This window comes from Leptonychotes weddellii, chromosome 5, assembly GCF_054177405.1.
Source record: "Leptonychotes weddellii isolate Sample4059 chromosome 5, ASM5417740v2, whole genome shotgun sequence".
In the NCBI taxonomy this organism is placed as follows: domain Eukaryota; kingdom Metazoa; phylum Chordata; class Mammalia; order Carnivora; family Phocidae; genus Leptonychotes; species Leptonychotes weddellii.
This window is the reverse complement of record NC_138373.1, coordinates 83,493,224-83,520,421: the sequence shown is the minus strand read 5'-3', so window position 1 is coordinate 83,520,421 and position 27,198 is coordinate 83,493,224. Positions and strand designations below refer to the sequence as shown.

The 27,198-nt window shown below is 37.2% G+C and overlaps 1 protein-coding gene across 8 annotated transcripts in view; it reads left to right on the top strand.

Moving 5' to 3' along the window:
* Positions 1–27,198, top strand: part of ABCC9 (ATP binding cassette subfamily C member 9) — a 137,585-nt gene that overhangs the window by 28,433 nt on the left and 81,954 nt on the right. For all 8 annotated transcript variants that reach the window (XM_081821328.1, XM_081821325.1, XM_081821329.1 and 5 more), the window contains 8 exons: positions 433–585; positions 1,230–1,385; positions 3,337–3,471; positions 5,494–5,656; positions 10,469–10,509; positions 11,390–11,532; positions 21,259–21,367; positions 25,712–25,819. In XM_081821328.1, coding sequence (XP_081677454.1) covers positions 433–585; positions 1,230–1,385; positions 3,337–3,471; positions 5,494–5,656; positions 10,469–10,509; positions 11,390–11,532; positions 21,259–21,367; positions 25,712–25,819 — 1,008 coding nt within the window. The remainder of the gene's footprint in view (positions 1–432; positions 586–1,229; positions 1,386–3,336; positions 3,472–5,493; positions 5,657–10,468; positions 10,510–11,389; positions 11,533–21,258; positions 21,368–25,711; positions 25,820–27,198) is intronic.

Here is a 27,198-nt window from a genome sequence, read left to right as displayed (position 1 = left end):
CAAAGATATAGAAATTGTATTTCTGTTTCAGTGGTCTTGCTGACCAACTATCAGTATGGTGGTTTTTACTTCTGAATTACAGTCTAAATTAACTTTGATCTTCAGTTACTGCTTCTCAGGATGGAATAATATATCTTTGTGGAAAATATACTCAATTTTTAAAAAAATTAAAATGTACCTTTTTTCTACAATCAGGCATTTCCAGCAATCTTAATGATCAATTTGGGATTTTATGCATTGAACTAGTTTGAATCTGTATCTGTGGACATGATGAAGAAAGGCCAAAATTGCCTTGTTGTGGCTCATTTCACTGCTATTATAAAGACACTGAGTTTTTATATTTAAAAATCATGTATCATTTAATAGATGTGAACTGTACACTGCCATATGAAAAGACCAGTTTTAATTTATGTCCTTTTCTTTTGGGGCAAGATTTCAGAAACCCTTTCATCAAAGGAATTTCTTGAAAATGCTTATGTACTAGCAGTTCTTCTTTTTTTGGCCCTTATCCTGCAAAGGACATTTTTGCAAGCTTCCTACTATGTAACCATAGAGACTGGCATTAACCTCCGTGGAGCTCTGCTGGTATGTACAAGCTTAGAATGATCTTTGTTTTTTGAAAATGCCTATATATCATCCGATGATAGAAGGGTAGTGGAGTCAATTTTATTTTTCATTCTGTTTTTACTTTGATACTACAACTCCAACACTTCTAGAAGCTGTTTAATTAAAAAAACAGCTAATTAGTAAACCCACTGAATTTTTAAAACCTTTTGTAATAGTAAGAAAACTTTTGGGGCACCTGAGTGGCTCAGTCGATTAAGCATCTGACTCTTTAACCTCAGCTGAGGTCTTGATCTCAGGGTGGTGAGTTCAAGCCCTGGGATGGGCTCCACGCTGGGTGTGGAGCCTACTGAAAAAAAAAAAGAAAGAAAGAAAACTTTCGAAAACTTTCTTTTATTTATCTCTGTTTCAGTTTGTTCTAGAGCTTATGTTTGAAATTGAATATGCATTTTGATTATATCGCAAGAAAATAAGTTTGTATGTAATTGAGGACTGAAAATATGCTAAAATGAAGATAGTGGTTGACTTAAGAAGATGGCATTCTAGGTTTTTTCCCCCCTTTTTCTCGAGGAAAATTTAAAATGTTATCTTTTCAATAAAAGTGAATAAACACTGTTGATTAAGTGTAGAGCTTCAAGTACTTTTTTTGTTTTTATTTTTTGCAGGCCATGATATACAATAAAATCCTTAGGCTGTCTACATCTAATTTATCCATGGGTGAGATGACCCTGGGACAGATCAATAACTTGGTTGCCATTGAAACCAATCAACTCATGTGGTTCTTGTTCCTGTGTCCCAATCTATGGGCAATGCCTGTTCAGGTAGATCAATATAAGTAATATTCTCATTTGCAGAGGAAACAAAACAAAAGGAGTATAAGGTATTTAGCTCAGTGAAGGGCAAACTTTTTGAATATGCTGATATTATACTGTTTTTATAGAGAAGAAAGCGGAGTCTCAGAAATGCTCTGACATAGGTTAAGAAAGTGGGGGTTGGAATTCTGCTTAGGTTCAAATATCTGCTCTACCCTGTTTGCACGAGTGTTTAGATCCTCAAAACATTCGTTTCCTCAACTTTAAAATGGGAATGATAATAGTATCTGCCTCGTAGAATTGTTGGAATTGTCAAGACTAAGTAAGTTAGTATGTGTAGCACATTCAGCATAATGCTTAGCATTTCATGGGCATCCAGTATTTGTTAGTTGTTACCGTTATTGACCAAATTCAGTCAAGTCACAGAGCCAAGGCTTGACCCCTTTCATTTTAACAGACTCTCTTATAGCATTTCTAAAGTAGAACAATTGCTGTAATCCATCCCATAGTTTCAATAGCTGATGTATTATAAAATGTCAAACTTTATTAGGTGGTAGGAACACTAACAAGCTGGATGGAAATTTAGCTATTTTTTTTAATGGAGAATAGCATTTTAGCAAAGATGCAGTTTTTTCCCCCCTAATTGGGTAAAAATAGCAAAAGAAACATTTTCAGTTCTTTCTTCTGTGTGATGTTGAATATTTTTAGTTACCTCGAGTTTGCATCCTATAGATAGAGCTTAAACTGTAGATCTTATTCGATCCAGTCTGTCACCTTTGTCCCTGTGTGCCATGTTTATTAAAATGCATACAATAATACAGAATATATGGTAGTTTTAAAATGTGTTTGCCTTTTTAGTTTTAAATGGAAATCCAAGTCAAATAAAAGTGTATATCATGCACAGTGCATGGCACAAGGAAAGATTTAAAATATGCTTGGTCTCATTTTATCAATATGTACTTATATACAGGTCAAGTAGGTGGCTGCCTACGTGATATAATTTAAAATGTACCAAAAATCCCAGGCTGCCTCTGAATGACTGCATCATGAGTGATGTTAAGGAAACTTTCATTTTGATTGGAATCCCTCAAAAGCCTAATTGGCTAGGCAGTAAATATGTGCCTCCAGAAGGCCACTGTTAAGCTGTTATCATTGGCAAACACACAAAGATTAAATGCTTTAACTACATGGATATAGTTCATTGGCTGACATTTTTAGCCATGATAAACTGAGCTACTGGAGGAAAAAAAGTAGGGAGAGAAGATTGCGGGGTCAAATCCTAAGTTTTTAAAGGAAGAAGAAGAAAGTGACAAACCAGAGAGGGTTGGCTTATGTGGCTCAGCCCTGGGTTTGGGGAAATAAATTTAAAAAGGGAAGTGAGGTGTGATGGAGTACCACCAACTTTAGCTTCCTCACAGTTTTAGTTAAGCTAAGCCTTCTTGTTGTCAAGTGACTTCTGGGGTCATTGAGGATGTGAGGAGCTCAGATTATTCCTTTAGCCTGCAAACAACCATCCAGCGCTCACTTACATTATGGTGCTGCCTCCTGCTTTCCATCCTTCCTGACTGGAAAAGCTAGTAGAATTCCATGACAATACAGAATGTCAGTTACAGTGGGCGATAACATTTTCAAGAAAAATTTCATGTCCTTTTAAAAATGTGAAGACTGTCTTAGAAGGTCAGAAGCTTCGGGGGACCAGTCTGTAACCTCATGCAGTAAATTGGTTTGACACCTGTTGTACAGATCATCAGACTAAAAATAAATTCCTACTACTTAGCTTTCCCCAAGTAAAACATAGGAAAACCCAACTGTTCTTCATTGAGTTGACTTCCAAATAAATGTATTTATTAATCAATTACTAATGAAGAAGTAGTACATTTCCACCAAAATATATTTCCTCTCATTGAGTGGTCCCCACGCCCCTGTTCATTTTCCCTTTTCCGTATGTTTTCCTTTCTAGATCATAATGGGAGTGATTCTGCTCTATAATTTACTTGGATCAAGCGCATTGGTTGGTGCAGCCGTCATTGTACTCCTTGCGCCAATTCAGTACTTCATCGCTACAAAGTTGGCAGAGGCTCAGAAAAGCACTCTGGTAAGTTCACATCTTTTCGAAACTTGATTAGGAAAAATCTAGTAAGCTGTTTTATTTTTAAAATAATGGGAAATGAATACATACCACTCAGAATAATTTGGAAATTATCATATTTCATTTCAAATCTTAGGCAGCAAATGTGTATTTTCTGTGTTGCAAAAAAACCACTATTTAAAAGTGGATTTGAAACGTATGATTTGATGATCTTAGACTCAAAATACCGGAGGTACAATTCCTGATGTTTTTAAGTGCCATGAGGTGATGAGGCATTGGATCTTCTTCTAGATCACTTGTCTAGAGAATATACCTAAGTGTATTTGAGCCCATTGGATGTTAATTATTGACATGGGATACATGGATCAAAGAACAAAGAAAGCATCAGGTTTGTTGCTTCTGAAGTTAAATTTCCCTCAAGTTGAATCAAACCATGTGATGATCTATGGAGTTATACTCAAGTATTTTAGTGGTAGCTCTTCTGGCTGAATATGTTCGGGGTCAACTTGGCAAGCAAGAAAAAGCCCAATTATTAACCTTTCTGGCTTTAGCGTACCATGAAATCATTTTTTTGAGTAAGAATTGGCTTCTTTATTTATTTATTTTAAAGATTTTATTTATGTGACAGAGAGAACACAAGGAGAGGGAGAGAGAGGGAGAAGGAGGCTCCCTGCTGAGCAAGGAGCCCGATGTGGGACTCCATCCCAGGGCCCTGGGATCATGACCCAGGCCGAAGGCAGCCGCTTAACCGACTGAGCCACCCAGGTGTCCCAAGAATTGGCTTCTTTTAAAGAAATATTTGCAAATAATAAAATTGTTGACCGCATGTTTAGAAATAAAGTTTGATTAAATATGAGCAAGGATGTCTGTAAATTAGGCATAAAATGTAGGGATGCTGCCACTGATGAAATTGTTCCCCAAGTCGGTTTCTGCTGTGACAAGCAAGTTGCCTGTCATGCAGGTGGTTTCCATCACTTGTTTTTCTGCTGCTCCAGGTGAGGCTACTCATTATTTTTTGTCTGAGCCATCTACCCCTCTTTACTTCAGGACGTGAATACAGAGAGGTGAGGAAGAGGGGCACAAAGTGGAGACATGACTATCCTCAAACATGTCTTTCACTGAGCTCGCCATACTGTATTCATTTACTCATGCAACAATCATTTGATAGGCATCTAAGACCCTGTAGAGACCAGAAGATAAATAAAACGCAAGCCATTTGCTACTTTTGCTTCCTCCTCTCTGCCTTTTGGCCACTTGCCCTGCTCCTTTTTATAGTTCATAGGTCATAATGTACCTTACTGATAATCTAATACTTGGTGGTGGTGGAATTTGTAGCAGTTGAGTAAATTGTGGCTTTTGTAAAAATCTTTTTACAGTTAATCCAAATTCTTAGTAATGAGTAAATCTAAGGCCTTAAACAAGAGCGTATGAAGAAGTATATAGAAATCTCTTGAAGTTAAAGGTAATAGCCTTGGTTTCAGTAAGTGTATTATGAAGACACAATATGAACACACGCAATGTGAACATATAACAACCCTCACATTCCCAAATAAGAGGCAAACTGACTTTTCTTACAGTCATTGTTTTCTCTTCTAATTACGAGTGATAGTGCTGAGGAGAGAATAAAATGAGTTAGATGTTAGGAGGAGCCACTGGAAATCTCTGTATCATTTCCTTAAATGTCTATACACACTATCTGCAGACATTATTTAAGGAAATTGTGAAACTTTAAGAAACTGCTTTTATTTAACCTAAAGCAACAGAATCATGAGAGTTTTTAGGTGGAAAGATATTTGAGGCCATTTCATTCAACTCTTCATTTTAGAGTTGGAGGTGGAAACACAGAGAGTTTGCCTTCTTCCCCCCTCCCCCCATGCCCCCCACCCCCAAGGGATCTCAAAGCCACGATCAGTGGCAGGGCCAGGCAGAAATCAAGGTCTGGCCCATCCCTGTCTGTTATATATATAGTCCTGCCTCTTTGATTCACTTGGATGCAGCATGCATTGTTTTTTTATTTTTGTTTTATAGGATTATTCTACTGAGAGACTGAAGAAAACAAATGAAATATTGAAAGGCATCAAACTTCTGAAGTTATATGCCTGGGAGCACATCTTTTGCAAAAGTGTAGAAGAAACAAGAATGAAAGAACTATCCAGTCTCAAAACCTTTGCACTTTATACATCACTCTCCAGTAAGTTGCCATTGCTCTAAGGACCACCAAAAAAACATGTGGCCTATTCACTTTAGGTTGTGATCCCTGAAACATTCTACTCATCTGAGGAAGCCCATTCATTTTCTACATATGTGCTGCCCAATAGCCATTAGCCACATGAGCCTATTTAAATTTAAATTAAAGAGCAGGGTTAGTGTAGGCTTAGAGTCAGGTAGACATAAATTTGTTTCCTTTTAAGATGTGTGCTTTTGTCATGTTACTTTGCATCTGAAATCCTTGGTTTTTTCATCTGTAAAATGGGGATGGTGATGAGCATAGTACCTGTAATTGAAACCATCACATCAATTACCACTGGGATGAATAGTGGGTTTTCAGTAAAAATTTGTTTACTTAAGTTGATCTGACTATAGTATTATTGACCTTCTTATCCCCAAAGATCCTCAAAAGTTATCTGTAGTTGTCTACCTGTCTCTCTGGGAGCTTATGATATTATATTTTCTTGAAGACAATACTTAAAATGCAATTTTTGAAAATTGAGAAGAAGAAATGTCAACACTTCCGAGTGAAAGAAGTCAAGTTTCATTCACATAAAACCCTCTTTTCCAATACATTTTCAAGAACTTTTAAATATGGAGCACTTATATCTTCAATTCTAATTTTTATAAAGCAACTGTTAAAAAAATTGTTGTTTTTCCCTCAGAGTGACACTGAGTACTCTCAAGAATAATTAAGTTTATGTTAGTACAATTCTTAGAGACTTAGCCACTCTACTCCCAGTAACATTTGATTTGGTTCGTGTGTCAGTTTTGCTTATCTCTGTTGTTCCCAAGACTGAACAAATTAAAATTCTGGAGGTTAATATATTGTTTCCTCTTGAATTCTAAACTACTTTAGTTCTTAGAGATTATAATTACTTGTTTGTTAAATAGATTTAGAGAAAATATTTGGTTTGTATAGCTCATTTATTCTAGCCCTGATGCCTGATGCATTAGAAATGAAATGGGAAGGAGATTTATCTTCCAGTTCTGCACCACTGCTAATATGGTGTCAAAATGCTAGAAGATGGAATGATTGATATCCACTTGTTTATGTAATAGTACTATAATCTGGTGACCCTGACAGAGGAATGTATATTTCTCTCTGCAGTGGACTGAAATACTCATGAGAAGGATGGATGCTGCCAGAAATAATGACAATAAAAATATATTGAGATACTCAGCCAATTATTGCCATAAGTGGCTTTACACATATCATCCCCTTTAATCCTCCCAACATCTCAATGATTTAGATTCTACTATTAATTCCATTTTAGATATTAAAAGATTGAGGTGGAGAGAGAGCTTAAGTAACTTGAACTTCCCTTAAATCATCCACCTACTAAATGGCAGAGGTGTGTCGTTAATCCAGTTTGTCTGTCTACAGACATGAAATTTGGGTTGGTTTTTGAAAGTCAGATACAAAAGAGGAGAGGACAGAGGAGGCCATAATAAGGGAGAAAAACGAGAAATCATGAAGGTAAAAATACAGAGTCATGTGTTTATGATAGGCAGCAGGAATTCTTGAGTCAATGGTGTAAAATTCCCAGTTGGACCACTTGTAAGATTTATGATATGGTTATGTACAGTGTTCTTAGTGATTAAGAGCTTGAACTATGGGAGTTGCATAGTGCTGTCTATAAATCCCAGCTCTGCCCCTTTTTGGCAGTGTGGCCTTGACCAAGTTACTTGTATCCTCCAAGCCCCAATTTCTTCATTTGTAACATGAGGTGATAATAATGTCTACCATGTAGGACTGTACTAAAGATTAAAATAATGAATGATACAAATGTTGATTGGATTGTTGATTCTATTCCAGGCACGATGTCAAGTGCTTTGGGCTCATTATTTCATATAAAGCACCTGGCAAATGGTTTCGTGCCCTCTAACCTCCATCCGTCAGTTTCCTCATTTAAAAATTAGTGTAATAATAATAAATCATTATCACAGGTATATTGTGAGAATAAAATGAGGCAGTGAATGTGACACTGTTCAGTAACTGTTAAAAATATTTTATAAATAAGGGCGCCTGGGTGGTTCAGTCAGTTAAGTGTCTGACCCTTGATCTTAGCTCAGGTCTTAATTTCAGGGTCATGAGTTCAAGCATTGCATTGGACTCCATGCTGGGCATGGAACCTACTTTAAAAAAATATATATATTAGGGCGCCTGGGTGGCTCAGTTGGTTAAGCGACTGCCTTCGGCTCAGGTCATGATCCTGGAGTCCCGGGATCGAGTCCCGCATCGAGTTCCCTGCTCGGCAGGGAGTCTGCTTCTCCCTCTGACCCTCCTCCCTCTCATGCTCTCTGTATCTCATTCTCTCTGTCTCAAATAAATAAATAAAATCTTTAAAATATATATATATATTTAAAATATTATAATATATTAATATATATATATTTTATAAATAGTATTTGTAGAGCACCACAAGAAAATAAAAAATAATGAAAGGAAAAAGTCGGCTGTATAACAGAGTGGTTACTACTGAGTCTTAGAGGGTAAGCTGACCTGAAATGATATCCTGTCTCAGCAACTTGTCAGCTCTACAGCCTTGGTTAGTATTTGGAGGAGTTTCAGTTTTCTCATCAGGAAGCTGGGAAGTATTAAGAGTGTCTTCAGGAATTAAATAAGATAATGTGTGTAAAGTGTTTAGAAAAGTACCTGAAACATAAAAGTGCTCAATCAGTGGTATCTGAAAATATTGAAAAGCAAAGTTAAACAAGACACTTACTAGTAGAACTGAAGATTCATCTCTGCTTTTATGAATCAGTGTTCTTGCCAGTTGAGATAATATCTGGGGGGAAGAGAAATTCTATTAATTTCCTAGTTTCTGTTGCTAAATGGTCTTGTGCTATTTATGGATTTAATCCATTGGTAAAAGGCAAAAAGACAGTACTGTATTTTTTTTCTCTTCACTTTGATAGAGTCTTATATGGAGAAGTGAAAAGAACATATAGCTTTTAAAAAAATTATTTATTTATTTATTTGAGAGAGAGGGAGAGAGAGCACAAGCGGGGGGAGGGGCAGAGGGAAAGAGAAGCAGACTCCCCACTGAGCAGGGAGCCTGATGTGGGGCTCGATCCCAGGACCCCGGGATCATGACCTGAGCTGAAGGCAGACGTTTAACCGACTGAGCCACCCAGGCACCCCAAGAACATACAGTTTGAGACCAGAAAGATCTGGATTTAAATCCAAGCTCTATCACTTCCTAGTTTGGAATCTTGCATGTTATCCTTCTTAAGCTACTTCCTCATTATTGTATAGGCTAGTTATGGTCATTAAATATGAGAATGTATGTAAAGCACTCTTATCATACCTCAATGCTTGTGACATGTTAATGCAGAGCAAGGTGGTGGCGAGCAGTCTGAGAGGCCTGACTGCATTGGTTTGAATCCCAGCTGTGTGACCTGAAGCTTCTCGTTCTCATCTTTGTAATGGGATAGGAAAAGTACCTACTACATGTACCTGGTGCAGATTGCTGTATAAATGGTTTTCAATCAAATAGCAGTTATTCTTGGTCTTCCTCATCAAGGGGATATTACCTATTCAAAGGAGTGTACTATGAAATGAATGATTAACAATGATGAGGGGAAAAGAAAGAAAAACACTTAAAGAACAGGGTGACAATAGCCAGAGAAAGAAGATGGAGGCAAAAACGTAGCTCCTCATCTGTGCTGTTATGAACCTCAGGGCAGTGTTTGGATTCTCAGTCTTGTACAAGAATTCAGATTTGATAACCAAGCCACATCTGGACCTGCAAAAGCACAATATGATTTTGTGTACAGTGGTCATGAGGACTCAATTTGATTCACTCCTGCATGTCAAAAAAAGCAGGTTCTAGCTTTCACTCTATTACCAATTCACTTACTCTTTTACTCCTCAGTCCCTAGAATTCTATGATTTATGAAAAATATAACTACAAATCATCAACTTGGCTTTTTAATTTTACTATGACCTCCAAATGCTAGCATTTTAGCTTAAAAAATGAGTTTTCCTTGTTTCAGTTGTACATATCATGCTCACCAAATGTGAGTGCAATATGTTCCTGAAGAGACGTTCAAACAAGCAGAGGGTTTAAGAAATGGAGTTATTTTGTTAAGCAAAAGGCCTATAACTGAAAATAAATATCACTTTTGGAAGGAGAACTTGAAGTGATGTCAAATTCTTGTTTTTATGCTGCATAATAACTCAGTTTTCATATATTTAAGTTAGCTTGGTGGACCAAGTGAAATATAGACTGGAAATAAATACTCTCAAGAAGGCACATTTGGTTGGATTCTAATTATTTGTATCATTAAAGGAATATTTCATCTGAATTTTGCAGTTTATAACAGTTCATAAAAAATAATTTTTCCATAAGAAATAGTATTTTCTGGGGCTCCTGGGTGGCTCAGTCGATTGACCGTCTGCCTTCGGCTCAGGTCATGATCCCAGAGTCCTGGGATTGAGCCCCGCATTGGGCTCCCTGCTCAGCAGGGAGTCTGCTTCTCCCTCTACTCCTCACACCGCTCATGCTCACTCACTCTCTCACTCTAAAATAAATAACTAAAATCTTAAAAAAAAAACCCTGTTTAAAAAAAATACTTTTGGATTCAGACTAATATGGGGGAACTCATACGACTTTAAACAAGGAAATACCAACAGAGCAATGTTTGTGGACTCCGGATAAAATGTTATTTAATGCACTCGGTCCTCTCTGTCTTTAAGGGAAGTTAAAGTAATAATAGATGATTAATTAAAGTTAATGAAAATGTTTCACAGTTCAATGAACCTAATGTATTTGATTTCTTTCCACAGTCTTCATGAACGCAGCAATTCCCATAGCAGCTGTTCTTGCTGTAAGAAACTTTCTCTTGCTTTTAGAAATGGAACTAAGTCAGTGTTTAGAAATGATTTATGAGCAAGAATGTGTGGGTGGTAATATATATTACTTCACTTCTGCCAGTTTTCTCTTGCAGTCCCTATTTTAATAGTCCTAATCCAGGGTTTCTTCACGGTGACACTATAGACTTTTTGGCCCAGATAATTCTGTGTTGGTAGGGCCTTTTCTCTGCATGAGGATGTGAAGCAGCCTCCCTGGCTTCTACCTATTAGATGTCGCTTGCACTCCCCAGACATTGCCAAGTGTGCCCTGGGGAGCAAAATGAGTAGTAGTTGAGAACTAACTGTTGTAATCTTCATGACCTGGTTCTCAGACATTCTTACATCAATATAGTGTTAGATCAACAACCAGAAAAGTACATTACATTTCAAACTAAAATGACAAACTAGGATTGCATTTAGAAACATAAATAAGTCTGCATCGAACACTAATGTTGGCAAATTTAGTAAAGATCCACAATAGGGACCCTAAAACAATGGAACATCTTTTTCTCTTAGAAAATTTAGTATTGGTTGGAAAGAACCTGATTGGTTGTTAAGAACTCTGGGTTCACTTCACAGTTATCCCCCTACTCAGTAATTTGACAGAAGTCCATTTCCTAATCTGTAAATAGAATCTGCTCTGCCCTTCTCACAAGTTCACTGCTAGGATGGTATGTAAACCATTAAGGACTATCAATAAGTCTTTTTGTTAGGGAGTAATTTGGGTGAAGTAATTGTTTTCAGAGTTGGGATGGACATACTGGCATAGCAAAATAGGTTAGGTTTGTAAAATTGAATGTAAGCATTTGTGAAATTTTCTCCAGCTTGCTCTAAAGAACTTCTCTCTTTGTGCAGACATTCGTGACCCATGCGTATGCTAGTGGGAACAATCTAAAACCTGCAGAGGCCTTTGCTTCCCTGTCTCTCTTTCATATCCTGGTCACCCCGCTGTTCCTGCTCTCCACAGTGGTCAGATTTGCAGTCAAAGCCATCATAAGGTATGCCCTGGAATGTCTGGAATTCTTTGCTTGATTATAGAAATAATATATGCTGGTGGTAGTCAATTTGAAAAAGTATAAATGAGAACATTCAAATCACTGCCCAAGATAACCGTTGTTAAAATTTGAATATGCTACTTTTCAGTCTTTTACAATTATTTTTAAATGAAAATAACTATTATTCTGAAATAAAAATTTTGAGTTTATGTAGCTTTTGACTCCTTATTTCACTTTTTGTTTTTATTTTTTCCCCTCATTAAGATCAGGATGTTTATTGGTTATGCAATAGTCCATAGTTTTGAAGTACTGTAAGTTAATTTAATGATTCCCTCCTTATTGGGCACTTAGAGCTTTTCTACTTTCTACCCAACATAAATAACATTGATATAAACATCTTTTTATATCTTTAAACTTTTCTCTGATTATTTTCTTTATTTATTTATTTATTTATTTTTTATTTTTTATTTATTTATTTTTTTAAATTTTTTTTTTAAGATTTTTTTAATTTATTTATTTGAGACAGAGAGAATGAGAGAGAGAGAGCACATGAGAGGGGGGAGGGTCAGAGGCAGAAGCGGGCTCCCTGCTGCGGGACTCGATCCAGGGACTCCAGGATCATGACCTGAGCCGAAGGCAGTCGCTTAACCAACTGAGCCACCCAGGCGCCCTCTCTGATTATTTTCTTAAGACAGATTTCTGGAAGTAGGGATACTAGTTCTAACAGTATCCACATTTAAAAAATTTTATTAAGTTTTTTATTTTAACTCAATTATAGTTAACATACAGTGTTATATTAGTTTCAGGTATAAAATACAATGATCCAACAATTCCATACATTACTCAGTGCTAATCAAGATAAGTGTACTCTTAACCTCTTTCACCTATCTCATCTATCCCCCCCACCCATCTCCCCTCAGGTAACTATCAGTTTGTTTTCTAGAGTTGAGTGTTTCTTGGTTTGTCTCTTATTTCCCCCTTTGTTCATTTGTTTTGTTTCTTAATTTCCACATGTGAGTGAAATTATATGGTATTTCTCTTTCTGTGACTGACTTATTTCACTTAGCATTATACTCTCTAGCTCCAACCATGTTGTTGCAGATGGCAAGATTTCATTCTTTTCTATGGCTGAGTAATATTCTAGTGTGTGTGTGTGTGTGTGTGTGTGTATCTTTATCTTCTTTATCGATTCATCTGTTGATGGATACTTGGGTTGTTTCCATCATTTGGCTATTATAAATAATGCTGCAATAAACATAGGGGCACATATATCTTTTCGAATTAGTGTTTTTGCATTCTTTGGGTAAATACCCAGTAGTGGGATTACTGGATTGTAGGGTAGTTCTATTTTTAATTTTTTGAGGAACCTCCATACTGTCTTCCACAATGACTGCACCAGTTTGCATTTCTACCAACAGTGTACGAAGATTCCTTTTTCTCCACATCCTGGCCAACACTTGTTGTTTCTTGTGTTTTTGATCTTCGCCATTCTGACAGGTATAAGGTGATATCGCATGGTAGTTTTGATTCACATTTCCTTGATGATTAGTGATGTTGAGCATCTTTTCATGTGTCTGTTTGGCCATCTGTAGGTTTTCTTTGGTGAAATGTCTATTCATGTCTTCTGCCCATTTCTTAATTAGATTATTTGGGGTTTCTTTGGTGTTCAGTTGTATGAATGGTACGCACATTTTTAAGGTTCTTTTTTTTTTCTCCTGGGATTACCTCTTTTTTTTTAAATTTTATTATGTTATGTTAATCACCATACATTACATCATTAGTTTTTGATGTAGTGTTCCATGATTCATTTTTAAGGTTCTTAATGAATATTGCTACGTTGCTTTTAAAGAGTGGTAGGTCAAAAATTGTACACATTTAAAAAAATTTTTTAAAGATTTTATTTATTAATTTGAGAGGGAGAGGGAGAGAGAATTTGAAACAGACTCTGCACTGAGTGCAGAGCCCTGTGTGGGGCTTGATCCCATGACTGCAAGATCACGACATGAGCTGAAACCAAGAGTCGGACACTTAATGACTGAGCCACCCAGTCTCCCCCATTTTTAATATTTTTTAAATGAAAATGGCCATAATATTTTCCAGTAAAGCTGTTCAGTTTATCTTTGCAGTTATAGTGATGGGCAATGTTCCCATCAACACATATTTACTCTTTTAATTTTAATTTAACCGGGAAAAAATTTAAGTAAGGGTCATGGCTTCTGCCAATGGAAAGACTTTGCAAAACCCTTCCACATTTTGCTCATTTTAAATATGCTTCTCTCGTTTTTTTTAACCAGTGTATACTTTGTCTCAGACTTATAGTTTCCTGCAATGCACAACAATAAAAGTAGATGTGATATGATAATGACCATTTTCCCACCACTTTTCTTGTGCTATATAAATAAGTATGCTACCAAACTTTATTATACTATATTATATAATGCTGTATGTGCCACAGTCTACTGTGTCTGATACTCTATTATGAACAGAGAAGTCTTCAAGTAGTATTTCGCTTATAAGATCTCATAAACTTCATAAAAACCCAGCATGTTTCATAAGCAGTCATTATCACAGCTGGCCTTTGAAAGAAATGTCAAGATGTTACAATACTAAGGAAAACTGGAAAACAGAGGCCTTAAATACATGAAGCCTGGTGTTGCCACTGATAGCAAGGTTGAATATTTTTTTGTAAGGGCTTTTGTTTTAATTAATTAATTAATTAATTTTTCTTGTAAGGTCTTTTAAAATGAGATAGTTTTCCCAATGGCTATGTATTATGAAGAAAACTAGTATCTGACATTTAAAATTCCAGAATCTTCAGTTTTGGACAATTATTTATACTGGTTTAACAATGGCTCAGTCCCAAACAATGGGAAGATGCATGTGCATTATCTTACTATAAACTGAAGTTCTGATTGGTTATAATAGTATCACAAAATGATTTTAGCCCTGTTCTGTAGGTTATGTCACAGGTAAACAATTCTGGAGCTGTCAGAGTTTAAGGGACAGACTCTCTGGCCTCGTCTGCCTCCTTTGCTTTACTTACTGTTCTGCCTCTTGAAACAGTTGTACAGAACACGGACTGATTTTCGTAGCGCCACTTCCAAATTAGGCAGTGCTCTGGAAGGGAAGCTACTTCAAACAATAAAATTGATGAATGGCCAAAGTCTGCTATTTTGGTCCTTAGTTTCATTTTCTCCATTTCATAGCTGTCCCTCTCATGGTTTCATTTTTAATTGGAATTTGACTTTGTATCTCAAGTGGGGATAAAAAACATTTAGTTGATGACTTATAACAAATAACTTCTCTGAAATCAGGGGGTTACCAAGCATCAAAAGGACTTAAAGAGTTTATGTGAAAAAGAAAAAAAACAGAAAAAAAAACCCCACCAAAAAACCTAGGCGTGCCCTCCCACGCCATAGTATACAATCCTGCTGCAATAAATGCTGGTGAAGTTGAGAGTGGATAATATTCACTGTATATTTCTGCATAGCACTCTTTTTTGTTTACATTCCAGGGAAAGGCATTTGCCAGTTTGATAAAGACCAGTCTGTTTTCAGGGCTCAGCTCCCGATTTCCTAAGCCATAGGCTGAATAGAATCAGCTTATAAAGACTTGCTTCTCTAAAATGAGTCTCAGTGGTTGATTTGTGGGTCCTACAGAGATGACTGGTCAACAGAGGAGCCAGGCCTTTTCCCCACCGTGTGCTGGTTCTAGGAACCCAAATGAGCTTTTTCCCAGTATTGACTGGGTTTGGCATTTTCTTCTGTGCCTGGGAACCCATGGCAGGTCTTTGATGCCAGTTGGCCCACAACAAGCTGAGCAGCCTATTTATAATCGGAGACTTTGGTGAGCTGATTTTGAAACCTCTTCTTCAGGACCATGGAAGTCATAAGTTCTTTGCTTCAGAGATTTGGTGGGCTAGAAGAGGGTGCAACATACTCCCAAACTTGCGTTACACATGCCTGTAAGAGACTTACAAACTTCTTGGGGCGCCTGGGTGGCTCAGTCGGTTAAGCGACTGCCTTCGGCTCAGGTCATGATCCTGGAGTCCCGGGATCGAGTCCCACATCGGGCTCCCTGCTCGGCGGGGAGTCTGCTTCTCCCTCTGACCCTCCCCCCTCTCATGTGCTCGCTCTCTCTCATTCTCTCTCTCAAATAAATAAATAAAATCTTAAAAAAATAAAAAAATAAAAATAAAAAAATAAAAACTCATTTATGGGCGCCTGGGTGGCTCAGTTGGTTAAGCGACTGCCTTCAGCTCAGGTCATGATCCTGGAGTCCCGGGATCGAGTCCCGCATCGGGCTCCCTGCTCGGCAGGGAGTCTGCTTCTCCCTCTGACCCTCCTCCCTCTCATGCTCTCTGTCTCTCATTCTCTCTCTCACAAATAAATAAAAAATTAAAAAAAAAAAAAGAGAGACTTACAAACTTCTCTAATGTAGGAAAATTCCATGCTATGTAAAACTATTTCCTACATGAAAATTCTATACTTTCTTTTAAAAATGTTTAGTTTGTTAGCCAAAATGGTCTTCATGGTGCTCAATGGGCAGGACCCCAGGTATACATAATAAAAGGGAAGAAAGAGGCAGATATGATTCAGGTTATCTCCTTACAACCCTACATTCCACACCGTTTGAGTTTTCTGAACATTTTATGATATCGTATTCCAGTCTACATTTGCAAAAACGGAGTCACGAAACGAGGAGGAGTAGGAAAAGTCACTATTATCTAAAATATTAAAATACAGAGTAAGAGGGATTTTCCAAGATGCTTGCCTCATTTTTCCACTTTGCTTTATTTGTAAGGAAATAATATATGTGTTTTTGCTTTTCTGGAGGAGGATATAAGTTGATATGTTCTATTCTTATACAAATAATTTCAGTGAAGGTTTCTGGTATTTGATGTATAATGCAATATCTATGTCCAAAGATGTTATATGCCAAGAGTAAAATGTGTAAAACCAATCCTTTGCTCTGTTGGAAAATAACTTTTTATCCTTTCTCTTATGTACCTCCCAAAGGAATGTATGCTTGGCTAGTCCAGGACAGTTACCTTTGATCAAATAAATTGTTATTGATATTTATCATAGAGCATGAGTACTTCAACCTCTGGTCCCTGTTTACAAAATGTTATAGTTCTTACAAGAAAAGCACATAATTGCCAGCAACAGAGTCACTTATTCCCAATTAACATAATAGCACCTGTCCAAGGTACTCAAGCTTTATCTAAACACCCAAAGTGAAATTTGAAAAGTGAAAAAATAACATGTGTAGCTAAAACCTTAAAGACTGGTATGAATTATCCAAACACATGAGAAATTAGTAAAACACTGACCAAAAAGATGGTGGAGGCAGGCTAGGAAATTGGTTGGTATCAAATACATCTGCTGTCAAATCCTAGTACGGCCTTAGAGTACTCATTGTTCAACCTCCAGCACGTCATTTTGTGTCTCTATAGCTCAGCTTCCTCACTTATTAAATGAGCACAATAATAGCTCCTGCTTATGGTGATTGAAACAATTAAATGAGATAGTATATGAACAGGGCCTGGCACATTGCCTAAGTATTTTAGATACTTTACCAATTTCCATTTTACTAATTTACTCCCATTTTATTAATCTCCATTCTGTGCTTCAGAGAGGTATCTTCTGTGGGTCTACATTTACTTGTTAATACTTTGGGTACATTACAAAGTATTAAGAATTGCAAAGATGAAAGGTAGAATGAAATCCACAGGGAACCTGCAGTCTAGTTGGAGAGACCAGGAGGGGAAACTAAGTACAATATGGTGTGTTAAGTTATTTACAGAGCTCTACACAGAATACCATGGGCCCATATATGAGGGTCACTGAAGTTCATTGAGTGAGAAGGCAGCAGTTCCGTCAGTGAAGATTTAAAAGAGTTAGTGGCTCCTTCATAAGATCTTAAAGAATAGGTAGGACTTGGTCAGTTGAAGAAAAAGGGAAACCATTTTCAAGCGGAGAGAACAATGTATTCAGGGGGGAAAGGGTGAGTAAGTAGGTGAGAGATCTTGGTACATTTAGGGAACTAAACATAGTTGAGTGTAATTGGTGACAGGTTCTGATGTGGAAGGTGGAAGGGGATGAAGCTGGAGAGTAAAATCCTGAGCAGCCTGGAAATGATGCTAAGGATGCGGAAGGCAAAGGGGTGCCATTTGTTATTTTAAGGAGAGGAATGCTGCATAAACAGATTTGGATTTTTAATATATAACCCTGGCAGCATGGTGGAAATTACTTCACCCTTGGTCAGGATTCATGCATTTTCCATAATTGCTCTGCCTCAGTGATTTCTGAAAGGACCTCATATGAATTGGAAATGCTTTTTGTATTACCCATTTATTCATTCACCAGACATTTCTTGAGAAATTACTATGTTGTATTTTTGACATTGGCTAGATTCTGAAGATGAAAATCTTTGCTCTTAAGGAGTTCACAGTGTAACGGGAGAGATAGTAACAAAAAATGACAAAATAGCACTGCCAGGGACCCTCAGCCTAGAATGAGGAGGGCAGGGGAAGGGAAAGGAAGAGGAGGTTCAGGGAAGTATTCATCTTGGGGTCCTCCAATAGTCCTTGTAATTGGAGTTCCAAAGTGGGATGTTATAGAGAGGAAAAAAGTTCGCTCTGTGCCCCAGTTATGCTCAGAGACCATTGCTTCCTGATGTTTAGCAAGAATGGGGCTCATTAATTCCATAAAAGCTTCAGTAAGATTTGTGTGTGTATTAGAAAAGTGAAATGGAGAACTGAATCAACTGACTTTATTTAAATGTCTGAGTCATTGGTTTATTCCTTCTTTGATTTATTCAGCAAACATTCATTGAGTAATATGTGCTAGGAGCAGCTAGATATAGAGTTAGAAAGGCAAAAGAGCCTGACCACTGGACTTCCCTTCGTGTGCAAAGACATAGTATGAGATTGTTTAAAAGGTATTCCTTAGGGCGCCTGGGTGGCTCAGATGGTTAGGCGTCTGCCTTCGGCTCAGGTCATGATCTCAGGGTCCTGGGATCGAGTCCCGCATCGGGTTCCCTGCTCAGTGCAGAGCCTGCTTCTCCCTCTCCCTCTGCCACTCCCTCTGCTTGTGCTCTTCTGTCTATCTCTCTGTCAAGTAAATAAAATTTAAAAGGTATTCCTTAGAATGACAAAGCTGTGTTCCTTAAAATCCACTCTTCAAAATATAAGGACAGAATGACCACTAAAATCTATAAAGGTAAAGAAGATCTTTCACTACTACTTTTGAGGTAGATCTTAGACATTCCTATTCCAAGAAAAACAATTCTAACTCTGTATGGTAACAGTGTTAGCTAGACTTATTGTGCTGATCAGGTTGCAATATATACAAATACTGAATCATTATGTTGTACACCTGAAACTAATATATGTCAATTATACCTCAATTTGGAGCACTGGGTGTTATACGCAAACAATGAATCATGGAACACTACATCAAAAACTAATGATGTAATGTATGGTGATTAACATAACATAATAAAATAAAATTTAAAAAAGTAAAGAATAAATACCTGTCATTTAAGATAAATAAATGGCCATTTCATAAGGCATTTCTAATGTTGGCTTTCCAGTGTATATGGTCAGTATTTGCTGACAAAGACTCAAAGAAAGTACACAAACTGAAGCTTTTCTTTCTTTCTTTCTTTTTTTTTTTGGAGGAGTCTAAAATTCTTTTTTAAATAGCAGTAAAACACACATAACATAAAATTTGCCATTTAAGCCATTTTATGTGTATAGTTCAGTCACATTAAGTACATGCACATTGCCGTGCAACCATGCAACCATCACCACAATCCATTCTGGAACCTCTTCATCTCCTCAAATTAGAATCTGTATTCATTAAACAATAACAATTGCCTCTCCTACCAGCCCCTGGAAACCACCACTGACTTTCAGTCTCTCTGAATTTGACTCTTCTAGATACCTCATGTAGGTAGACTCATATGCTATTTGCTGGGGTTGGGGGGGGGTTGTGCCTGGTTTATTTACTTAGCATAATGTCTTCAAGGTTCATCCATGTTATAACTCTATTATATTGTATCAGGAATCGCAGAACCCTGGTGCAGGTGCTGTTGAAAACAGTATGGTGGTTTCTCAAAAAATTCAACGTAGAATTAGCATTTGATGCAGCTGTTCCACTTCTGGATATACCCCTCCCAAAAAAATTCAAAGCGGCAGGAACTTGGATAGATATTTGTACATCCAGGCTCATAGCAGCATTATTCACAGTAGCCAAAAAGTGGAAACAACCCAAATATCCATCAGTGGATGAATAAATAAATAAATAAAATGTAGTGTATACATATGAAGTATTATTCAACCAAAATTCCTCTTAAACAATTATCTTTTTTAGTTCTCTGTAAATGCAGTTTGGAAGCTAATAATTAGAGTGCCGGAATTTATTCACCTTTCTGTTTCCAATAAAAAGAAGCAGTTTCTATGGCATGCGAGGCCACCAGGCTTAAAGATAATAGGCAAGAGACTGAGTTACTACTTTTCTTCATTTTATTAGTCTGTCGCACACACACACACACACACACACATACTACAAACACATATGCACACACACAAAAAGCTTTGCAGACCTTTTTGGAGGCACTTAACTTGACTACAAGTTCAAATGAAAAAAAAATATAAAGAAATTTTTTGTTTCAAATCTTTATTTTCTAGTTTCCTACCACAGGCAATGTATCCCCTGTGGTTGATGCTGCATGAGCCAATCTAGTTTGTTCACCTTCAGCATCCTAGGATGCTAAAAGGAGCATTTCTTTTGCAACTTCCTTTAGCATATTATTCTATTTATAGGAGGATGTTTTCAAATCATGTTGTTGTTTCCTTGGTTTTTTCTTTTTGCTCTTGATTCTATAATTGGTTTGAAAAAGTTAGAATAGGAGGGGTAGGTGGGCCAAGGAGTCTTGTGCCCTGCCCAAGGAGACCATAATAAAGGATGTTTGCAAACCACTCTTCTAGAGCCAGGCTTCTCAAACGGTAATGTGTTTATGAAGCATTTCTGGATCTTGTGAAAATGAATATTTTGACTTAGTAGGGTTTGGGTGGGGCCTGAGAGTCTCTGGTAAGCTCCAGGTGACGCTGATGCTGTTGGTCCTTTGTCAACACCGAACAGCAACTCTGTAGAGGCCCATCTTCTTGCCAGGTTCAGAAAATATGTGTAGTGTATAGTGCTTAAGCAAGATAGCAGAATGGTCATGGACCCCAGAGCTGTGTGTTATATGCTAAATGCTTTTAAGCAGGCTATGTAGCTTCTCTATAACTTATTTCCCCTCATTTGTAAAATTAGAATAATGGGTACTTCCCTCATTGGCATTATTATTTTTAACCACTCTGTTTCAAATTCCTTCTCAACTCTACTGTCTTTGACAAGAGACATAATTGCAAAAAAAAAAAAAAAAAAGTGCAAAAAAATCTGGCTGCATTCAAGGGGTGACAAATTGTTCCTGGTTTTCCTGAGACAATTCTAGTTTTAGCACTGAAAGTCCCAGGTCCTGGGAGTCCATCATTCTTGGGCAATTTAGTTAGGATGCTTGTTCCTCGGAGCTGAATTCCCAGTTGGTCTTGAGAAATGACTCTCAGAGGTGGCTTGCTCAACATGATAATGAGTGAGGGAAATGCTTGTTTATTTTAGTAGAACTTCATTGTTGGTGGCTTTATTTTTAACCCCTTTTTTGTTTGGTTGGTTTTTGCAGTGTTCAAAAGCTGAATGAGTTTCTCTTGAGTGATGAGATTGGTGAGGATAGCTGGCGAACTGGTGAAGGTTCTCTTCCTTTTGAGTCCTGTAAGAAACACACTGGAGTGGTAAGTGTTTTTTCTTATTATTGAAGCTGTGAATAGGTAACAGCCCCAAGATTTGATGATTGTAAATGAGTGCAATTAGAAGAAATTGTAAGCTTCACTTTTAACCTATGTAAAAAATTGCCACCTTCTTCTACAAAAACTTCAATAGTCTAAAATTCATAAACAGTTGTATAAGGTTTGTCATTAGAAATCATCAAAGAATTATTCCAAGAGGGACAGCACATGTTCAATTGAAAAAAAAGTTAAAAGGTTTTCTGCCCCAAACTTTATATGAAAATAATGCTAAATAAGCTTAACAACTCCCACACCATATTCTTTTAATACCTCTTAGCTGTATTATACTTTTTAGTTTAAAAAGTGCTTTTGATGCATTATATCTTTTGATTCACTTAATATAACATTATATCACCTTATTTTTATCTTCCAACTGAATATATTGAGTCTGTGTATTTTGTGGCTTAAATAAAGTCATAAACTTAGTAAGCAGCAGAGCCAGAATTAAAACCTGAGTCTTATAACTCCTGTTCCAGTTTATTCATCCATTACCCAAATATTTACTCAATATCTACATACATCCTGGAAACATGTTCAATATTATTTTGTCATGTATTACATGTAATATGACATGGACCATATATTTGCCTGTGTTTCTAGACTTATTGGCTACTCTGTACTTCAGGGATAAGCTATGAACAAGGCAAACAAGCTCCTCTTTGTCACAGTTAGCTTTTTTAAGGCAGGAGTCAGATGATAAACAAGTTTTAAAAAGTGAGATAATTTCCTTTGGGAAGAAAATAAAATAGGGGTATGAGAGAGTGACTGGGATACTGGAAGCTGGGTGATCATTTCCCAGAAAGGCCCCCTCTGAAGAGCTGGCATTTGGGCTGAGACCTGAATGAAGAGTACATACCTGTTCAGCAAAGATTGGGGGAAGAAAGCATTTCAAGCAGAGAAACAGGAGATGCAAAAACCCTGAGGTGGGAATGAATTTGGTGTGCTCAAGGAACAGAGAAACACTTTGGTTGAAGCCTGGTGAAGAATGGAGAGATAAGACAAGGTAAGAACAAGGATTGAGGGTCTGGATTGTATTGACATGCAATAGGAAACCATAGGAGGGTTTTAAAGCAGGGACTGATAGAATTTTGGTTATCTATCTATCTATCTATCTATCTATCTATCTATCCGTGAAGCTTGAACTTGGGACCCTGAGATCAAGACCTGAGCTGAGATCAAGAGTTGGATGTTTAATGACTGAGCCACCCAGGCTCCCCAATTTTCGTTATATTTTAAAAGATCACTTTGACTACTGGGCTGAGTAATCAGTGGGAACAAGAGTAGAACAGATAGATCAGTAAGAAGATTATTACAATAACATAGGCAAGAAATGACGATGGTTAGAATTAGTTTTTGTGACAGTTGCAGTGGACATTATGAGAAAGTAATCTAATTCAGTGTACTTTTTTTTTGGTTGAGTTGATAAAGACTTGCTGATAGACTGGATAGGGAGACTAAGATGTGAGTGGACTGGTGTTGAGGTAGAATCAAGAGGTATATTTGCACATGACAATTTTGAGATATTCATTGACATCTAAGAAGAGAAGTCAGCATTGGAGATGTAAGTTTAAGAGTCATTAGCCATTAGATATTTAAATTAATGAGACTGGATCACATCACTTTTTTGAAAGGTGTGTCTGAAAAATTCTGAAAGAAGTCTTTAAAATTAATATGTATGTTTCATAACAAAAAAAATAGAAAGATACTATTCTAAAGTGGGTCATGTTATAATTAGTATTAGTTATTTGTGTTAATATCAGACAAAAATATGAATATATTTACTATTTTCATACCCGAACAAAATTACACATGCAATCTTCTGACTGGAATTAATTGAGGCTTGGAAAGTCTTCCAGGAAGTCAATCTATATTAAATTTTTCTCTACATCATGTCTAAAACTGCTAAAAATAGTTGAGATGAGCACTCAACTATATTTAGATTTGCTGTTTTCTTCTGCTTTTCTGGAGTTTTACTTTACTTTTTGTTATTTTATTGAGCCAGTGTGATTTTGGTTGAGAAGGAGATACCACCCATGCATGTATACACTGGAGTAACCATGCCTCAAAGTGCTAGTTTGCTATTGTGTGGACATGGACACAAAGACAAGAATACATTATAGAGTGTCTATACTTTGAGGCAGCAGGAAGGTCAAGTACTTGATTAGAACTAGTGTTGTCATCCTTTGGATTATAAGAGATTACCAAAGAATTTATGAGGTCATCTTTCAGAGATGTGGGGATGAGCAGAGTGGATGACCTCAAGAATGAGGATGTAGGAGGTCAAGTTTGTGGAGTTAGGGAAATCTGAAGAACCTTTTGTATGAGATGAGGGATAGAAGAAAAATTGAACTGAGAAAAGGTTTTTGAAAGGAAAAAAGAATCCTCTTCGAATGCATTCAATATCTTCAGGGTTATTGAAACCAGACTGGACTTCTGATGTCTTTCAGGGTCATTCATCACTGCTGATGGGCCAAACCACAAACGACAAACTTTTTAAAATGGAATGAAAAAAGCTGTGTGTTTGAAAATAACACTAATGGAAACTTCTTCTTGAGAGCTTAAGATGCTATGTATTCTGTAAAAGCTTAGAGTTAAGTGGTTTTGGCTGTAGAATCTCCATGGAGAATTAGTGACATTCTAGAGCCAAAGTCTCTTCAAATTACATCTGTGGAACTCCGACTCAAATCTCTGTCAACACATCTCCTTCTCCAACCCTCTTATTAGTTTTGTGAAGAACATGACGTCATTCCTTTTAGACCTCTGGGGCAATAGTACTATAGAATTAAAGACTCTAGAAGACAGAGGATTTATGTAAAGACATAGACCCATCTTGTGAGGAAGATACACTTAGCTTGAAGGATACCGACTTTCCACATCTCATGCAACATACTTCCAGGGTCATCTGTGACATTGTGAAAAGAAAAACAAAACTAAAATTTCAGGAACATTCTCTCTATTTTTTTTTTTAAGTTAAAATGCATTCAATATTTTCTATGCGACAGAACCACTGCTAGTTCTTCTCAGCACCTTTTTAATCTGTGTATTTATTTGCACATAGCCTAGCAATGTACTATTTGATAATTTGATGTTCTGTTGATATAACAATTGATGGAATTTGGAAAAGCAATATCTTGTTTGGATTAAATTACTGATTATTTGAGTACATTTCTAATTCCCATAGTAGAATTCAGTGGATTTTTCAAAAAGCTAAACCTGCAATTCCAGGCCAAAAGAAAAAAAAAGTTTCACAGTTCTAGAATACTTTGCTTTTATAGGTAATTTAATAGTTTTAAAGTATATTATTACTTAGCCTTCATAAAATCTATAAGGTATTTAAGTAAGACAGATAATTATTTTTGTTGAAACACTTGTTCACTAGATTCCTTGCACAAATTTCGAGATTATGAATTTTTCTATATTAGAGGTTTACAGAGCTGAATTTTCTACCTTCTCTTTAGTCATCTGTCTCTACTGCATGACACTGAAGTCAAATTTAGAGAATAACAAATTTCTATTTCTATGACCTAACTTAAGTTCCTTTTAAGTATGAGAAAACTGTCAAACTTCAGCTAACATCCTCTTTATAATGGATGCTTTAGTCCTTTGACCAGGAACAATGCTATAACATTTGAGAAAGACTAGATCATTTTATTATACTTACATCAGCATTATATGTTTATATACTTATGAAATAATATATATACATATTTGGACCAAAGAAAATCTGATATCCTTATGCTTTTTCTCACTCCACAGTGGATCCTTGGGTGATGTGTAGCCCAATCTGAGTTCTGTGAATGTGTGAGATTCAAAATCCTCACGATTCAAAGGGTGATCAAAATGTACTGTTGGAACATTTACAAGCTCAATGGCTTCCCAAGTAGATTCTAGTTTAATCTGAGTTAGTCTGCTTGTCTTTTGACATACGTGCTGTTTTTTACTGCCTGAGTATATTTATCGGGAGAGCTATAGGAGGATTATCCAAAACCTAGTTTGGGGCTCTGCACTTTCAATTCCATCTGTTGCAAGTACCACATCTTTGTATTTTCATTTTTCTTAAAAGGCTTGTGAATTAGGTTTAAAATGATAGCTTAAGGCTTTTTGTTATTATTTGCTTTTTTTTTTTTTTTGGAGAAGCCATCGAAAGAATTAAAATATCACATTCACTTTGCTTCTTTCTTTTTCTTGGAATTTCAAGTGGAGAAGTAACAATATGAGTTAATGTTCAGTAAAACATCTTTTTTTTTTCCATAAAGCTTCAACTTGTGTTTTTTTCCATTTGGAATGCAGCAGCCGAAAACTATAAACAGGAAGCAGCCTGGAAGATATCACCTGGACAGCTGTGAGCAATCCACCCAGCGTCTACGTCCTGTAGAGACCGAGGATATTGCAATAAAGGTTGTTTTATTTCCCGAATTCTTGCATGGCTAGAAACATTTATGTTACTCTTTTATGGTGACGTTCTGTAAAAGTGTCCTGAATCGGGTCTTTTAAGTCTCTTTACTGTGATCACCAATCCTCATAACATTTTCAGAAGTGTTCTGATGAGTTTCATCGCCAGCTCTGCTTTGCCTTCTGACCACATTTCTTGCTCCAGCAATTCTGTTTTAGTAATGGGAACATGAACCTTTCTTCGGAATCTGCGTTAGAAGCTAGTCTCCAACGTACTTCCTTTCATACTCTTACATTCCTCTACCTAGTAAATTGATTTATAGAGAACACCAATATTATAAATCCAGGTTTTAAGGAAATAAATTAGATAGTAGTTGTCTTCAACCAGGAGAGGCTTAGGCCAGTGTTGCATGCATTCCCTCCCCCCGACCGCGGCCCCCCCGCCCCCCTGCCCCCCCCACCCGTGGGCCCTCCCCACCCGCTTGGTTCCCAGTAGTGCCTTTGATCCAATTTCATTTCAAACAGCCTTTTGTACTTTCCCAGCAAGTGTGCTTAGGTAGAACAGGCCACCAGGGGATAACAAGACGAGGATTGATAGTGGGTCCAAAGAGGGGTCAGTGGTGTGCAGGAACAGATGCCCGAGCAGTCAACGGCTTTTAGACATCAGTGCAGCCAGAGTCCTGGAAATTAGCCCTTTTAGAAAACTGTGTCGACTGCTGGGCTAACCAACTCCCTGTGCTGCCCAGGCCAGTCAGAGAGTGAGGGAGCCTCCGCGCGGAGTATCATAGAGCCGAGGGCTACATTTAGATCTTCTCTCTCTCTGTATTGCCTGACACAATACTTGTCCCACAGTAGGCACTTAGCAGTTGGAGCAAATGTGTGGTTGGATGGAATAAGTGAATGTTAATTCAAACTCTGCCATCGATTTGATGTGTGACTTTTGGGCAAATCACTTTGCCTCTCTGAGCTATGGTTTGCCCATCTTGTGGTGGGGATGCCATTTTAGCATTCTTGTTTTGAGGATAAAATATGTCACGTGAATTTTAAAGAGCTTTAGTGATTTTTTAAAAAAATTTTGTAAAGATTTTATTTATTTATTTGACAGAGAGAGAAAGAGAGCATAAGCAGGGGGAGCCGCAAGCAGGGGGAGAGGGAGAAGCAGGCTCCCTGTGGAGCAAGGAGCTTGACGTAGGACTCGATCCGATCCTTAAACCCTGGGATCATGACCTGAGTAGATGGCAGACGCATAACTGACTGAGCCACCCAGGCGCCCCAGGAGCTTTAGTGATTCTTAATCTTGGCTGTACATTAGAACCTCCCAGAAAGCTTTAAGTGTGTGTGTGTGTGTGTTTATGAATATGACTCAGGCATCATTGAAAACAATA